Source organism: Branchiostoma lanceolatum, chromosome 12 (assembly GCF_035083965.1).
Source record: "Branchiostoma lanceolatum isolate klBraLanc5 chromosome 12, klBraLanc5.hap2, whole genome shotgun sequence".
Taxonomy (NCBI): Eukaryota; Metazoa; Chordata; class Leptocardii; order Amphioxiformes; family Branchiostomatidae; genus Branchiostoma; species Branchiostoma lanceolatum.
In genome coordinates this window covers 12,631,406-12,648,262 of record NC_089733.1, presented here as the reverse complement: position 1 = coordinate 12,648,262, position 16,857 = coordinate 12,631,406, and the positions used below count along the sequence as shown (strand labels likewise).

General features: G+C 45.6%; 1 protein-coding gene across 16 annotated transcripts in view; it reads left to right on the top strand.

Annotated features, from left to right (window-relative positions):
- Positions 1–16,857, top strand: part of LOC136445956 (histone-lysine N-methyltransferase 2C-like) — a 62,751-nt gene that overhangs the window by 29,512 nt on the left and 16,382 nt on the right. For 10 of the 16 annotated variants that reach the window (XM_066444204.1, XM_066444199.1, XM_066444210.1 and 7 more), the window contains 16 exons: positions 113–364; positions 683–2,067; positions 2,443–2,529; positions 2,970–4,869; positions 5,477–5,637; positions 6,460–6,579; positions 8,727–8,858; positions 9,240–9,446; positions 10,239–10,421; positions 10,838–11,023; positions 11,532–11,864; positions 12,443–12,619; positions 13,041–13,229; positions 13,733–14,542; positions 15,045–15,233; positions 16,268–16,318. In XM_066444204.1, coding sequence (XP_066300301.1) covers positions 113–364; positions 683–2,067; positions 2,443–2,529; positions 2,970–4,869; positions 5,477–5,637; positions 6,460–6,579; positions 8,727–8,858; positions 9,240–9,446; positions 10,239–10,421; positions 10,838–11,023; positions 11,532–11,864; positions 12,443–12,619; positions 13,041–13,229; positions 13,733–14,542; positions 15,045–15,233; positions 16,268–16,318 — 6,362 coding nt within the window. The remainder of the gene's footprint in view (positions 1–112; positions 365–682; positions 2,068–2,442; positions 2,530–2,969; positions 4,870–5,476; positions 5,638–6,459; positions 6,580–8,726; positions 8,859–9,239; positions 9,447–10,238; positions 10,422–10,837; positions 11,024–11,531; positions 11,865–12,442; positions 12,620–13,040; positions 13,230–13,732; positions 14,543–15,044; positions 15,234–16,267; positions 16,319–16,857) is intronic. The other 6 variants (XM_066444207.1, XM_066444205.1, XM_066444196.1 and 3 more) reach the window with 5 other exon arrangements.

The following is a 16,857-nucleotide window of genomic DNA, read 5'->3' as shown; positions in this document are numbered from 1 at the left end:
CACTCAAATGTTTTGGGTGAAACTAACTGGATTGTGATGACAGAAAAGTTTTAAGTTGTACCCATCAGGTACATTCATTCATTCATTCATTCGTTCTTTTTTGATTCCCCAGGCATGTGTGCCAGCCCGACCCAGCCTGGGATCCCTCCCAACGTCCCGCGGATGGGTCCTAACCCTGGCCTGGTGAGGATGGGGCCCGGCGGGGGTCGGACGCTGACGGAACAGCAGCAGAGGATGCAGAAGGAGCAGCGGCAGGCCTGGGAGGCAGAGCAGGAACAGAAGTGGAAGCAGCTGCAGCAGATGAGAGCGCAGCAGCAGAAACAACAACAACAGCTGCTGGCAGAGGCCACCAAGTCGGAATCAGGTACACTTCTTTCCTTCAACTTTCATGTCTAATGAAATAACAATTTCTTTGTAGGGGTAATATAGAATAAGAGAAATCTAAATACAGTCCACCAATGCTGTAATGCACATTTCTACTCATATATTTACAATGTATGTTCTTCTTGAAATAGATATCTTAAGCTTTGGTCAAGGTAGGTAGTAAACAACAGACCAATGCTGTTTCCTGCTTTGGAAAACAGTGTATATTCTGTGTCTGTATAGACGGTATAAGTAAGTATCACTGATATATATGTTGTGGTGCCTCCATCAGAATCTCACCAGTCCCTCTTACTTACAGCAGAACTGCGCGAGAACAAGAAGAAACGACTGGAGGAGGAAGGTGTACCCGAGAAGTCGGGACCTAACGGCACCCCTACCAGCCAATCAGAATCCAGCATGATGCCACCGCCACCTCTGCCTCCAACATCTGACTCTGTTCCACCCTCCAGTATGGCCCAGGACAATTTCGCTGCACCACATCCACCGCAGGCGGACTCAACGGACCCCTTCGTCGCTCCCAAGGCCCCTGCGCCACGAGCGCGATCCCTCTCGCTGACGAGCCAGTCGGACGATCCGTACGCTCGCATGCCAGGCACGCCGCGGCCGTCGTCGCAAGACCCGTACGCGGTGCAGCCGGGAACCCCTCGCCCGAGGTCAAACTCGGATTCGTTCGTGTCGAGACCTCTGCCTGAGGATCCTTACTCCCACATGCCCGGTACTCCGCGGCCTGCACCGCCAAGCATGTCGGACGACCCTTATGCAAAAATGCCAGGGACTCCGCGACCAGGTACTGGGAATCGAGACCCCTTCCAGCGGCCTCCCTTGCAAAGGTCCCTCAGCGACGATCCCTACGCCAAGATGCCAGGGACCCCGCGACCAGGTCCACAAGCGAACCCGTTCGTACGTCCATCCATGCCTGTGCGGAGGGCGTCAGCGGACGACCAGTTCTCACAGATGGCTCAACGACCCCAGCTGCCCCCTGACGACCCATACGCCTCCATGCCCGGTACACCACGACCTCCGCCCCAAAACGACTCCTTCATCCCTCCCCTATCACAACCGAGTGACCCATACCAGCCCTCTCCCATACAGGACGACCCCTATGCTAAAATGCCTGGTACCCCCCGCCCTGGTCCAAGCAGAGATCCCTTCAAAATGCCAGCGGCTCCGAGACCACCCAATCAGCAGGACCCTCTCATGCCACCGCCCGGGCGTCTACCGTTCTCCCAAGCGTCGAGACCTGTCGGCCCATCTGGTCCCTTCCCCAAGCCAACCCTGCCGGACATCGACCCATATGCACAGCAGCCGGGCACCCCACGTCCGACCCAGGACAGCGACCCTTTCAACCCGGGACCGCCGCAGAATGCACCATTCCCTCCCAGGATGGTGGGACCACAAGACCCGTTCGGCCCCAGACCTGGCGGCATGATGTCTCCACGGCAACAGGGACCATGGCAACCACAGGGCAACGCCTTCCCGCAGAACGCGCCACCGTTTGACAGGAATCCAGGCGGTATGGGCCAGCCCAGACCTGTGATGGAGAGGAGGTACCACTTGTCGCAGCAGGGGAGGGTGCTGGCCGAGGGGATGCAGGGACAGGGCCCCGTCATGCAGGGTGACTCCCAGCATGCACTGAAGCAGCAGATGGGCATGATGGCGGGAAACAACCAGAGCGCAATGCAGGTGGGTTACTATAAAGAGTTATTTTCACAGAGACTTGATTTTAAAGGGTTTTTGGTGTTTTAATGGTGTTTTCAGTTTGCGGACTCAGGGGTTCATCTAAAGAGGGGAACGGGTGGAGCATACCCGGACCATGCGCCCCCTTACCCTGGGGAGCAGGTTCTCTGACAGGCATTAAATTCTGCTTGACCAGGGATGCTACTAGGTCACATGTGGCCACAGTCTTCAACTATGACCTGTCTGACTGTAATTTCGCCCCTCTGGAAGCCAAAGAATACCCCATTTTGAATTAAAATTTTCTAAAACCCCTGGCGGTGTTATGTTGAAAAGGCACAGAAATGTTGTAATGTATACGTATGTTATCTTATCTTGGTACAGAGCATGATCGAGAAACGCCAGCAAATCCGAGAACTGCTGAGACAACAGCAGGAGCGACGCAGGCAACGCCAGATGGAACAGGTCAAAGTATGTTCAACTTAATGCGAAAACTATCATAATCTCTGTGAGTGAAACACTATTTCCCAAAGCCTTTTGCAGCGAAGTGAATTACCACCACTGTACCAGGTTTATTTTACTTCAAGAGGGTCACCCAATATCCCTACTTATTCTGTAAATTTTTCATTTTTTTACGGAGTCTTAAGGAAAGAATGGGAAAGGAGGTTTTTGCAGTGATAAAAAGATTGTGATTGAAGTAATTGGAAGCGCATTTTAGTAAAGTAATACATTGGAAACCCATATTTGCAGTGTCACATATTTACAGTGGAAAGGTCACTGCAAACATTTTGAGATTTACAGTAATTGATTTAACAAAACCTACTAGTAGGTGATAATAGCAAATAAGGTTGTTTGAATTATTGAGAATGTAAGTCTTCAATGTAAATTCATTTGTGTTTTTCACTTCATAGGAGGAACAGTTTGGTGCTCAGATCCCCTTGAGACACTGGCCTCCGGAGGATTCCCAAGGGCCACCTCCCCCATATGCTGGTCCACATGGCCCCACCAGTACTACTAGCAGCAACATGCTACCACCCGAGTCATGGGGAGGCGCAGGGGTCCCCCCACAGAACTTCCCTGGAGACAGGCCTCCACAACCAGGGGACATGCACGAGCCCTTCCTGCCGGGACAGAGGCCCCCCTTCATGGGGGGAGAGGAGAGGATGCGGCCACCTTTCCTTCCCCGGGGGCAGATGTTCATGAACCCCAGGATGCAGGCGCAGTTTGCCGAGAACAGGCCGGACGGTCAGATGCAGTTCCCACGAGGGCCAGGCCCCAACTTCCCAGGCCAACAGCCGGGCGACGACATGCAAGCAAACATCCCCCTCCAGCTTAGACACCCGCGCGGTCCCTTCCCCCAAGGCCCTCGAGGTCAGCAATACATCGAGTTGAAAAGGCCTGATGAAGGTCCTGTCCCAGGCGGCATGATGGGGGAAAGGCCCCGTAACCCCTACATCCAGATCGTTCAGGAGAGACTGCAGCAGCGGAGCCTGATGATGCAGAACCAGCAGAGGATGATGGGTCCCCAGCCGAGGCTCCAGCACCCTCCCCCTGGCATGCAGCCTCCCACTTCCATAGAGTCCTTCGATCCCCTCGGTCGGCAGAACCAGATGGCGGACAGCCAGGCCAAGTTTCCGTTCGAAAACAGCGGGGTTCAGGGCAACATGAACCAGATGGGCCCTCGGCCATTCCCGCCGGGCGCCCCCCACCCACCTTTCACCACTGCGTCGCAACAGTCGTTTCCCAGCATGCAAATCAGGGCCCCTGAGAACCAGGGGATGAATCCCCAACAGCAAGAACAGCAGCAACAACAACAGAACAGCCAGCCTCCTCCCTCTGGGGAAGAGACGATTGCTAGTCAGAACTTGGATCCGTCACATGATGACCTTCAAGATGCAAACATCGATGACGAACTGTTCCTTGGTGGTGAAGATTTCGACATTTTGCAGTACGCTGATCCTGAACTCGATAAGCAACAAATGTTTAATGACATCATGGGTGATCCTGAGGAGGAGCAGAAGAAGGATAAACAGCCTGTGGACAAAAAGCAGGGGGAGGAGGGCAATAAGATGGAACAGCCTGGTGCAAGTGGTAGTGACCAAACAACTGCCAACCAGCTTACCCCGAAGAATGCCTCCAACCTGGAGCAGAAAGACACTGAAACAAAAGACGCAACGAAGCAAGAATCCCCTACCAGCGAAGCAGACAAATTGAAAGATGACGTAAAAGCAGAGATGGATCCAAAAACTGGAGCAGAGGATGCTGGGAAGTCAGAGGGTGAGGTACAGGGTGCTGCAGGGAATTCTGGGACAGAAGATGCCCAGCAAAACCAGGGTGATCCAAAGTCAGCAGATCCCAACCAGCAGGGGGACGGCCTTAAGCAAGAGAGTCCTGGTGACACCGCAGAAGGCAAGCCTGTCTCTGGGGAAGCACAGAAAACTGGAGAGCAACAGCAAGACTCCTCAACTCAACAACAGCTTCTTGAGAAAGATCCAAGTGTGTTGGAATCGGGTACCGGACAGCCTACTGGAGGGGCTACGAAGGAAGAGCCCACTGTTGCCTCCTCCTGTAGTGTGACCCCTGGCACAAGTAGTATACCAGGGCTCAATGCAGATCTACAGAATGTGGGGGTTACTTCGTCCGCGGCTGTGCAGCCGCCGAGCTGTCTGCAGACAAGCATGGCTTTGCAGGGTGGCCCACCAGTTTCCACTGCAGTTCTGCAGCCTGGCCCAGGGGGCGTTCCTGTGTCCATCGGCATGCCAACTTCCAGTGGTCAAGGGCTTATCCAACCCACTGCCGGGCAGTTGCAAGGTGTGGTTTTACACGTACATCTATAGCAGACTTTGAACTCTTTTTGAAAAAGAATAACAATTGGTACAAATAGCAATATTTCCACCAAATATTGACAAAAAGTTCTAACTCCCCTTTTCCTAAAAACAACAATATAGTAAATGCAGAAATGTTCCCGTTGGTTTTATGTTCACAGTTTTCACGGTGAAGTATTTACCACGAACTTAGAACCACTACGAAAAGCTGTTTCATTGTGTGACTGTAGTGCTACAATTGTTTCAAATGCAAAGTCAACTCAAAACCACCGCAAACACTCCATTTTCTCCCTACCATGAAATTAAATCCCCGTGAACATTTCTGCATTTACAGTGTAACATTACCACAGACTGTGGTGTCTACAAACAAGGAAAGATCCTAGGATCTAGAAGGCAGTAGATAACATATTTACACAACACTTGTCCATTAATTATTTAATTGAAATAAAATATGATATTGAAATAATCCTAAAGATCTACAAATGTACTGTGCAAAAGTTCACAATCTTTTGCCAGAGAGGACACCAGTCTTTTCTTAAATTGACCTACTGTAGGGTCGTTGTAGGTTAAGTAAAGTGTTCTGTCCCTGCCAGGTGCTTTACGCTTGAGGACGGAACGTCGGCTGTTGCTGGAGGAACAGCCGCTGCTGCTGGAAGACTTGCTGGAACAGGAAAGGCGGGAACAGGAACAGCAGAGGCAGCAGCATCAACAGCAACAGGTAACAGCAGCTGCTGATGATGATGATGACACAAAGGTTAGAACAGATATTGGGGTTTGTCCAGATATGACTTCTCTTTTCAGAACCTTCTCTATGCTATGTCTATCTTTAGACACCAAATTGGTTAACATTTTTCAATAAAGACCTCATAGAAAAATGTATGAGTATGACAAGAAATGCTGGAAAAGAACTTAGCCGTTTTAGCCGCAACTTTGCAGAGTATGAACATTAGGTAGATAAATAGACAAGGATAGGCTTCAGGGAGGTCAATAATGTAAAACAATGTTGGTCTACAATTTGAGCTCGTCCAGTCTTTTCAGAAAACTAGCAAATGAAATGGCACCGGAAGGAATACAAGAAGGTTTCATGAATGGTTGCTTATCTGTTTTTCCATTCTCCTGAGAAAAATGCATATAAAGCAAATATCAGCAAACAAGATATACTGGGGACAAGGAATTCTGTCCGGTGATCTTGTCATTATTTTAACCTTCAGCTCGCAAAGGTAGCAGTTTTGGTGCCAGATTTGAATTGGTTAAGGGGTTAGACAGCAGGGAAAAGGTTAATAAGTGAGAAAGTCTTGCATCACATATCCAGAGTCAAACACAGTTGCATTCATCTAGAATTACCTACAATGAGTGAACGAAAGAAAGACTTGGCATCGTGGGAAACACAGACTTCTCTCAACTCTCTTCTATTGCATAGTCTTTCACTCTCTTGCATGACGTTGAGTTGATAATATCCTTAAGTTTGCATTTTTTACATTGCTGCACTGCTGCAGTAGCTGTATTTATTTTGTTGTGTAGTGACACTGCTGTCCTTGATTTTGTTTGATATGTGAACGGATGTTTTGTTTTCTAGCCGGGGACATGGCCGCCCCAGCAGACCGCCCCTGTTTCCGAACCGCCTCCTCCGATTCAGACTCAGTCTCCCACGCCTCAGGCCTCTACGGCTCAGCCTCCGAACCAACCTCGATCAATAGTCAGTATCTCTCGTACTATCTCTCATTTGTTTGTTTGTTTGGTTTGCTGTGAAACTTGATTGATTTGGCAACCTCGATCAATAGTATCTCTCATTTGTTTGCTTGTTTTTATTTGGTTTTTGCTGTGAAAATTTATGACTGATTTGGCAACCTCGAACAATATAGTCAGTATCCCTTGTATTCTCAGTTGTTTGGGTTGCTTTTGAAACTCTTGGATTGGTTTGGACACACTTTGATCAATAGTATCTCTTGTACTATCATTTCAAATTGTTAAATTACGTTGATTTTGCTGTGAAACACACTCTGATTGGTTTGACATGTTCACCCTCCTTGCTGGCATGCACAGTTGCTAGTTTGTGTTTTTTTGTTATGCCTTTCCTGTACAGCTGTCATATTGATAGAAAGGCAGGGAGAGGTCACAGATTTTTATATTGAAAAATTATGCATTTTGATAGTTGTGAAGTAAACAACATTGTGAAGGTTTTGGGCTGATAACTCTGGAAAATATGATTTTGACTGTATGTACAGCTGTATGTTGTCCACAAGTGAAAAGTTTTCAGCAATACAGTTTTTGATATAGCTAAAAGAATTGCACTTAAGAACTGAAAAAATTGAACTTCCCTAACTGAAAAATTATCTTGACCAATACAACTTGCAATCATTTACTGATCAAATTTTAACAGAATGAGTTCATTTTTTTGTAACCAATCTGCAAATTTTTGGTATTTTGAATAATATGTACAGAACGATGCACCTAACAATGACCCAAATTTCTTTTGGCTCTTTACATTTCATTGAACACAAAATATACTATTACAGTTTAAATTATATCAGGAAAGGTTATAATTGTTATGCTTGATATGTTTTTTCACCTTTGTTGTTTTCTATTCATCTACCTTTTTTTCTGGCATGACATGCTTGTTGACTAAAAACATAACATAATGATTGTAAACCGTAACAGCTTGCTACCTAACCTTAAAGTTTGTATTTTTGTTTCACCCACTTTCAAGTTTACTTCAAATGTAATTTTTTTCAGTTGCAGGAAGAACAGACTTGTTATTTGTTAAGCTTTACAAGCAGGGATTTTGATGAACATGTTGAATGCTTCTGTTTTTTGTCACGATATCACAAAGCCTTGATCCTCCTTTTTCATTCCATCCTGATTCTTCTCTCCTTGTGTGAACCCAGAACTTGTTTCTTTCACACTATTCCTTCTCCATCCTTCAGGAGCACAGAGCCAAAGCTGCACAATCACAAGTGCCATAATCTAATCAAAATTAAGAATAAATGTCATAATCCCCATCCCCATTCTAAATGGCTACTAACAATCACCGCAGACCCATGCTACACTGCCCATGTACTAGACTCAATGATTGTGTCAGGGTGTCAAAATCTCTCACCGAAAAGGGATGAGATTTCTCCTGTGTTAGTCAGTGTTGTTATGATCCTTTGTTGTTTTTATTCTGCACACGGTTTATATTCTTTTTTGTCGACATGTACTCAGGACACCAGATGTCTGTCTTTGTCTCAAGAAGGCTTGTCCAAGGTACATGTGAATGTTGGCTTCAGGGCTCAGAATACTGGGTGCATGTGCTCTTTTGTGCACCCATTATTGGAGCTGTGCACTGTTGCACCAAGATATTTGTGTAGGCTGTGACATTCTACGTTTATTGTATGATGTGCACCCAAATTTTTTCTGTGCACCTATATTTTTAGCATAAGGTGCACCTATTTTCCAAAAATTGAATTTCTTGCCCTGGTTGGCTTTATCCTTTTTATCCTTCAAAGCAGAACGTGTAACAACCAAAAGGTGCTGCTACGGCAAACAAAAAGGCCAATTGTGGCGTCAGTGTGGCGTAACTGTTAAGAGCACTGGGCTCAGAACCGATAGCTTCCAGGTTCAATACTCACCATACCCGACGTTGTGCCCTTGGGAAAGGCACTTTACACGATTTTTCTAACTTGACGGTGTAGTGACATCCAGAAAGCCTCTTCGGCTAATCTGTCAAAAGTTTGCAAAAAGACACACGGATTTGGTGCACCAATGTGCCAGCATCTGTACATTTGCCACCTAGAGCCGTAAAAGAAAGAAAGAAAGACAATTTGACTGGCAGCCCTTAACTGTACTCTTGCCCTCTGCCTACAGAAAGAGATGATGCTACAGTTTGGGCAGAGCGGGCCTGCCTCGCTCTTCAGAAACTTTGATACGGACAAAATGTCCCAAATGTCTGACCCCATCGCCAAGGCCAAGGCACGGGTCCTGATGAAAATAAGCCAGGTATCATTTCGCTTTCAACCTTTTGTTTCTATAATTTCCAATTATTGCATGCCCTCGTTACCTACAACATTTAATGGGCGGAGACGTTCTCTTTTTCCTATATCTTATTGCTTACCTTGTTTCACTTATTCATAACTTGTCCTTTCAATAGAGCTCTTATACCTTCTGCCAAGTAGTTATATTTCACAACCAGTTTAAAACTCCTGTTACAACACTACACCGCAGGGGTCAAAGGTGATACCTACCAGGCCAAAGGTCGACTAACAGGTTACCAAGGAAACAGTTGCTAGGGCTGGTAATGAGGACTAACACATAGGTGGGGGGAGGTAGAGAGAAGACAGTGATGTAACGTAGGTCCTTTTGTTTGTGGTTTTTGCAAAGGTGGTCCAACAGATACAAGGGAGTGGTCCTCATGCGCAGATGCTGCAGGCCATGAACACGATGCACCATCTGCAGCAGCAGCAACAGGGGGGAGGGGGGCAGCCGCCGCTACAGCCGGGCATCCGTCCACCCTTCCTCCCCAACATGCCCAACAACCCTGGCAATGGGCAGCCGGGATTCCGCCCTAACTTCCCTGCACAGTTCCAGGTAATGGCTAGGGGGAGCTTTCATCGATAATAGATTACTATTCTAAGAGCTCCTCTTTGACTTCATTTTGGAATGCAACAATAATTTATCATGTGAAGCATCAGCCAAACTTTTAATCAGAGACTGTCACATTTCTTCATTAAGGCATGAAGTGAATTTTTGTCCCAATTGTTAGGTCGAACAGAAAATCACTAGCAAGAACACTTTTTGCTCCGTATTGATAAAGACTTTGAGTATTCTCTTATAGAAAATATAGGACCAAAGCTTCCATTTTAATAAAACGCAGTCATATAGTCTCTGTGCTCAAGTCAAGATCAATCTTTAAGTTAACCATTTAGACCCACATTACTCAGACGATTTCTTATGCCCAATGTACAGTATGTCACATGTTATATATTAAGTTCAACTCCCCTCTCATTTATGATTTGTCATAAGAATCATGAAAATTTCAAAATTCATTGTATTGTTAAAGTCCCAGACCATATTTTGCATTTCTCCCATTGAAAATCCTATGTGTGTCACTATTAACTTGGATATTTACGGAATTGTTCTCTAGCCGATGTTTCTATGACCACCTGTCACTTTCCTCAGGACAATATTGACTGGTTTCGCAGTGCGAAGTATAACCTTTTAGTATTCCCCTGAGGAAGTTGACAGACGGTCACCGAAATGTCGGTAAATGTTTATATACTGATCTTGTGCAACGAAATTTGTTATCCAGTGATTTGCCAACTTGATTTAACTATCCACGGATAGAATTCTTCACTTGACGAGTAACTATTTCTCCAACAGCAGGGGGGTAACGGACAGTTTGGAAACAACGTTGAGGGGTTCAACGTCGGCCCCCAGCCCCCTGTCCCCTTCCCTAACGGACCTAACGGTGAGATTGACCCCCAGCAGCAGAGACAGTATGAGGAGTGGCTGTTCCAGCACCAACAGTTGCTCCAGATGCAGCAGAAAATGCTGGAAGCTCAGGTACACATGATTTTTAGCAAGCCTTAAGGTAAAGCAGTCTTCCTCAACTGAGGTGAAACAGGATGCTTTTTCAAGTAGCTAGCAGTATTGCAGTGTGGCTTCACTACGGCTTGCATATTTAGCCAAGCACACCAGGTCACCCCAACTATTCTCGATAAGTGTGCTGGATTCTTTTACATGCAGAGGTTTGATGCTTGAGGATAACACCTAAAACTCCCTCATACTCAAGGGCCACAGGCTTTATGTCACCATCCGAAATGACGAATATAATTCCTTACAACATGTCCAGGCAAGTGATGCCAGTACACCAGTATTCTCTCAATCAAGGTAACAAACTTTAAGAATGTAGGTTTTTAAACCAAAATACCTTAAGTTATCCAGCTTGTTAAAGATTTTACATCTATGACCCTCTGAAGGTGGGTAAACAGAAGAAACAGAAGAAGTCGCTCGCTGCCCGTCAGCGCCAGCAGAAGAAGAACGGCCAGGAGCTGTCGGAAACGGACGAGAACCAGCTGAAGGCCATGACAGAACAGCAGAGCGTTCTGCAGAAACAACTTCAGCAGGTCCGAGAGCAGCAGAAAAAACACTCCATCCTCATACAGGTTAGAAAAGGGACTTTCTTTCAACATTTTAGGGATCCTCCTACCTGTAAATGCTTCTACAACAAAGGTTTTTTTACAACAAAGGTTATGGAAAAGTTTTGCTACATAAATGCAGTCTGATATTATTTGAAAAACTTTCAGTTTCTAAATACAAGTCTGGAATGTTTGCATCCATGCCATGTTATATCATGATTATGACAGTTTTCAAATCTGAATATTTTCTAAGGTCCATGATATGAGTAGTCTATTGTATTGATGTCTGGCAGTTTTGAAGTGCTGTGTGCAGACACGGAATAGACATGAAAATAAAACAATAAAAAATGGAGTCTTCCAGTGCATTGTTAGGTGGTGATTTGGTATTTATAGTATTTATTGAGAAGAAGAGGCTTTGCAGCTTAAAAGAAGGTGTCTACAGTTTAGGAAGGTGATGGTTGATGATTTGGTACTTGAACACAAGTGACACAAAGAAAATTTGTTCAACAACCTTTTATTTTCTGTGTGTCTGCAGGAATACCGTATGAAGCAGCATGAACGAGCCCAGGAACAACAGCAGTCTCTGCAACAATCCGGTTTCCCACCCCAGGGCATGATGGGCCCCAACAACAGCCCCAACCCCATGATGCCCCAGCGCATGTCTCCCATGATTCCTCCGGGGCAGCACTCCCCCCTGTTGTCCCCTCGGATGGACCAGTCCCCCATGCGCCACCCGACTCCACCCATGGGTCAGGCCTCCCCCTCCCTCGGTGCAGGTCCGCCCGTCCCCCTCCCTGCACAGCAGTTCAGCGAGGCGGGCCCCCCACCACCACAGGCTGCCCAGCAGCAACAACAGGCTCAGCAGCAGGTTTGTTCGTTTATTTCGAATCTTCATTTAGTGATCATACATGTACATACTTTCAGGGTTCAAAATAGTTTACAGGCAGGTTGCCCAGTGGGCAGCCTCAGCCAAACGTTAGGTTACCCATGAACATTTCAGGTTGCTGCACGTCCAAGGCCCTAATCTTGAGCTCTGCAAGTGAATTCTGATGCTTTGAGGTTCTCAATTATTAAACCTTAGTTTGGATGACAATTGAGTTTAAAGATTCACAGTTCATGGTGCGTAAATTTACACAAAGAGAAAAGATTTCCACTCGCCAGACACTTGCAGTGTCTGCCTTGAAACTAGCTAGTAAACATAGTGCCTTACAGTTGATTAGACATTAGTAGTTTGTACTCCATTATTTTACTTTTACCTTGATACGGTACATACAATTAGCCTTCAGGCATGATTTTGTACATAGAATATTATCATAATTATTAATACATGTGCTATCTTAACCTTCTCCCTGCTGCCTAACTCTGTAACCAGTAGATAATAGGGTGCCAAATGGCTACTTCAGTGTGCTAAAGGTTAAAATGTGAATGTTTCTTGATGTGATACAGGGTCAGAGGATGCCGCCGCGGGTCGTGCTGGACGACAACAACCCGTTCAGCGAGGCGTTCCAGGAGCGTGAGAAGCGAGAGCGGATGGAGCGGCTGAGGGAGCAGCAGGAGAGACAGCGCATGCAGCTGCAGCAGGAGATCGAGCAGCAGAGACGCCTGCAGCAGATGGAGAGACAGGTAGGCATGGGGTCCACTTTTCTTATCTTATAGATGAATGGATGGATGGATGGATGGATGGATGGATGGATGGATGGATGGATGGATGGATGGATTGGACTGTGTTCATTTGTTTTCATGGAAACTTTTACATTTTGCTGTGGGGAAGGAGGTTTTCACAGTGTTTTAACCTTCTCCCAGCTGCTTAACTCTGTAACCAATAGAGAATCGGGTGCCAAACGGCTACTTTAGCATGTTCAAGTACGCAGTTGACACAATTCTGTGGTACTTTGGTAATACATGTATGTTAAACATGCGTATTTGCAGTGTCATTATTTTGCTTAAGAGTGATAAATTTTTACTAGATTTTTACAGTACATAGTGATGCAATGATAGTGTCATTTTCCTGTGATGTAACATTCCTTTTGATTGGACGTTCCAGGACCATGACTGGCACAGCCAAGAGGTTGTACAGAACAACATGGCCAATGAGAGGAGGCAGGGCATGATGGAGCTGCCGTTCTTCAACACTCCGGAGATCCCAGACATCGCTGGTCAGCTGCAACAGAACCCCAACCCACAACAGCAGCAACAACAGCCACCTGCACAGCAGCAGGGGCCACCCTTCATGGTAAGGCATATTACAGAGAAGAGATGAGCATGGAAATCAGCTTTACAAAGGATTGAAGGCCAAATCTAGCCTGAGTGTCATCCTGTTTAGTTCCAGGTTCTACCTTCACCCCAGTAGAGCTTGGAAATAACCAGGATGACACTAAAGTGTATCTGTATCTGTGTGCCATTTGTTTTGTAAGTTAAGCTTGCAGATTGTTGGAAAGTCTGTACCTTGGTACACAGAGTTTCAGGGAGTGAACAGAGTCAGATGCCAGTTTTCCTCCCAGCCTTCTGTTTTCATGTTGTGCTGTTGCCAAGATTTTGCATAGAAATGCATGAGAACCAAGACGTTTCATTCACGTGGCCTTATTGCATTTCTGTTAGTTAGTGTAACACTTGTACAGGTGTCCCAGGTCATGCCTGCTAAACTGTGGAAAACCTGGATTGTTGTCTTTAAGTGAGCCTGGCAGTATGATCTTGATCTGTAGTCTTACCTTTTATACTTGTTTTCTCCATACACAGGGACCAGGCCAGGGCCAACCCCCGATGGGCCAGGGCCCAAGGTTTCCCCCTGGTGGGCCAAACTTTCCACCGGGCGGCCCAGGCTCCTTCCCACGCGGCCCTCTCATGCATCCCAGAATGCCCTTCCCGGGCCCGATGGGTCCCATCGACCCCCACCAGGGCTTCCCCGTGCCTCCAAACTACCCCATGTCCGGTACGCCGCCGGAAACGGAAAAACCTAAGCCCAAACGGAAAAGAAACCGAAAGAAAAAGAAGTCAGCTGACAACGAAGAACCTCCACCCCCTCCCTCAATACCACAAGGTATGCCTCCAGATATACCTCAGAACCCGATGAACCCCCAGGCTCACACAATGCCTCATCCTGGCATGGTACAGGGTAATCCAATGATGCCCTCTGCCAGGAGAGACCCTTCCCAGCCTCCCTTGCTGGATCAGAGCTTCACGGTGCCCCTCAGACATATGGCGGACGGCTCACAGGGACAGCTGGACATGAACAAGCACTCCCTCCTCTTACAACATCTGACAACGGAACAGAAGGATGCTCTCCGAATGTCCGCAACCACAGCAGACAACATTCTCAGACCTGACTCTCTGGACGCGGACAAACTCAAGGCAGAGATGGGAAAATTGGATCCTCAGAAAGCTGACGCTGGGAGCGGAGAGGGAGAGAAGTGGAAGGAGGAGGACACAGAGGAAGGGAAGGGAGAAGGGAATGGTGATGGAAGGAAAGACAGTCCAGAGAAACCAGCTGCCAACCAACTCCTGAAAGCTCTGCTGCAGGGAACTCCCACTCAGAACTTGCTTGCTAAGGTACAGTATGGTTTATGATTAAAAGCCTAATTACATTCACACTGCTGTTTATCAGTTGATATTTTCTCATTCTAGCAAAGTGCAAATTAAAGAGCTAGATGATATTTTTATCATGGGCTCTTCTCAGAACTAACTTGCTTAGGTACCGTTTGGTTTTCTAGTCTTAAAGAGTAAAAGCCCCATTGCATTTTCACTGTTTTTCATCAGTCTAACTTCTCTTATTCTAGCAAAGCGTAAAAGAGTTATATGCTATTTCTTTCATGGGTTCTATTCAGAACTTGCTTGCTGTCTTTTCTTACTCTTAGTCTAGTAAAGGTAAACGGTCAGACAGCTCAGATAGCATCCTCTGCCTTTCATCACTGAAGAAAGGTAGCGGATGCTACATTGTATCTGAAATGTTTGATTGTTGTTGTCATGTCTACCTTTAAGTTAATGGCTTACCTGAATGGCTAATCTTCATTGACCAAACATCATATTTTCTTGGTTTCCACCTGGCCTACAGGCTGGCCTGCCCCCTTGTAAAGCACTACAAGAAGCACAGGATACCACAGTCGACATGTCCACCCCTGAGAAGGTCAAGAAAGAAGAGCAGGAAGACTCGGATGACGAGGAAGTCATCAACAAGCTGAAGCTGACCCCGGAACAACAGAAACAGCTGGAGATGCTGGAACAGATGCCGGAAACCGTCCCGGTAAGTCATCGCTTAAAACGTTTAAATTCGAAAAAAAAACCCAGCAGCAATGCAACTGTCAATAGCGATGCCATGGATTTAATTGCAGAAGTCTAGTTTGGTCTCACCTTTGGTATGCTACGGACCACTGCATTGTTACTATTATTCAAATTAGGGACATTCTAGATATACCAATCAGCAAACAAAAACATGGCTCAAAAAGCCATTTCATAGTAACTGCAGCAGATGATTGTGGGTAAGGTCAGAGGTTAAGTTTCCTAAGATGTAAACAAATATCAACATGGTAATGTTGCAAACACATCTAGACAAATCACCCAGTATTTTCAGTCCTTGATTATTATATTATGTAAGGGTAGGAAGAAAACTAATAGCATAAACAAGATTGAGCCCTCTACTTGTCTGCACCATCCCAGTGTTCCATTGGCAGTTGCAATGTTGCTCGTTCAAAAAGTAGTATTCTATCCATCAGTGTTTCTACCAAGCCAAAGAGGATATTACTTGGCACAAGGTAAGGCTATGTGTTGTAGTGGACCCTACCTGTGTATGTAATACGGATAAACTTGTACAGATTATTTTGAAATCAAATCACTATTTAAAAGAAATTATCATCACCACTGCTAATATTGATATTTCATGATTGTACATGTTAAAAACTTGTGTAGTGGAGTAACAATACATTTACAACTGTGACAAACCTATTATAGAATGATAATTTATAGTTTTAAGATTACCAATTACTATACCACAAGAGGATCATGTATTTTGGCTTCCATGTTTTTACTCCATCTTGTAGCAATTTTATTATAACATAATATAGCAGCAATGAATTTGATTTGTTGTTTTGTATATGACTTGTAATGTCACAGTTGGAAATGTAGTCATAACTCACATAACATTAGGTAGAATCTTTACAGTGGTCGTTGGCATTGGTGTGCAATTCTTTTTAGACATAGGTAAGCTTGGTGTAGCCATACTTAGGTGTCAGCTATAGAGTTAGTTAGCACAGATATTAAGAGGGCCCACTTTCTGTGTAGAAATCACGTGGTGAACGCGGTCTGTTGGAGAGTTATCCATTCAGCCTCGTGGTATGTTGTCTTCCATTACATATATGGTGTAACAGCACATGATCTATAGGCTGCAGTTCACTTCAAGTCATCCTCTCTTGCTAGACCCAGTGCTTGTATGCTGTAAATCATAAAATTTTCACAGTTTTTTTAAGGCGGCCTCTTACCAGGTAATTATCACACCACGAACCTCTGTTTTGTAATTCGACTGTACAACGAAATTGTTTCAACTGCAAACTTCAAACACATTGAAAACATCCTTTACCCGTGAAATAAAACCACTGTAAAAGAAAAGGGATACACGGTATATGTCAAGCAATGATCTTGACATACCAGAGTGCAATCTGTTGTTCTCGCTGCTTTAGCGCTATCAAGCATTAACGCAGTGAGAAGGATGCAACACAGGCCGGTACGCCAGGGTCATTGCTTGATGTGTTACAAGCATTAGCCCTTGCATGAGAGGATGCTTAATTGCTTAAAAGAGGAAACTAAATTTCTATGTACAGCTTTTAAACTTGCCCCCTCGGCTTTCTGAAAATTCTGTGACTTATATGGTCTTC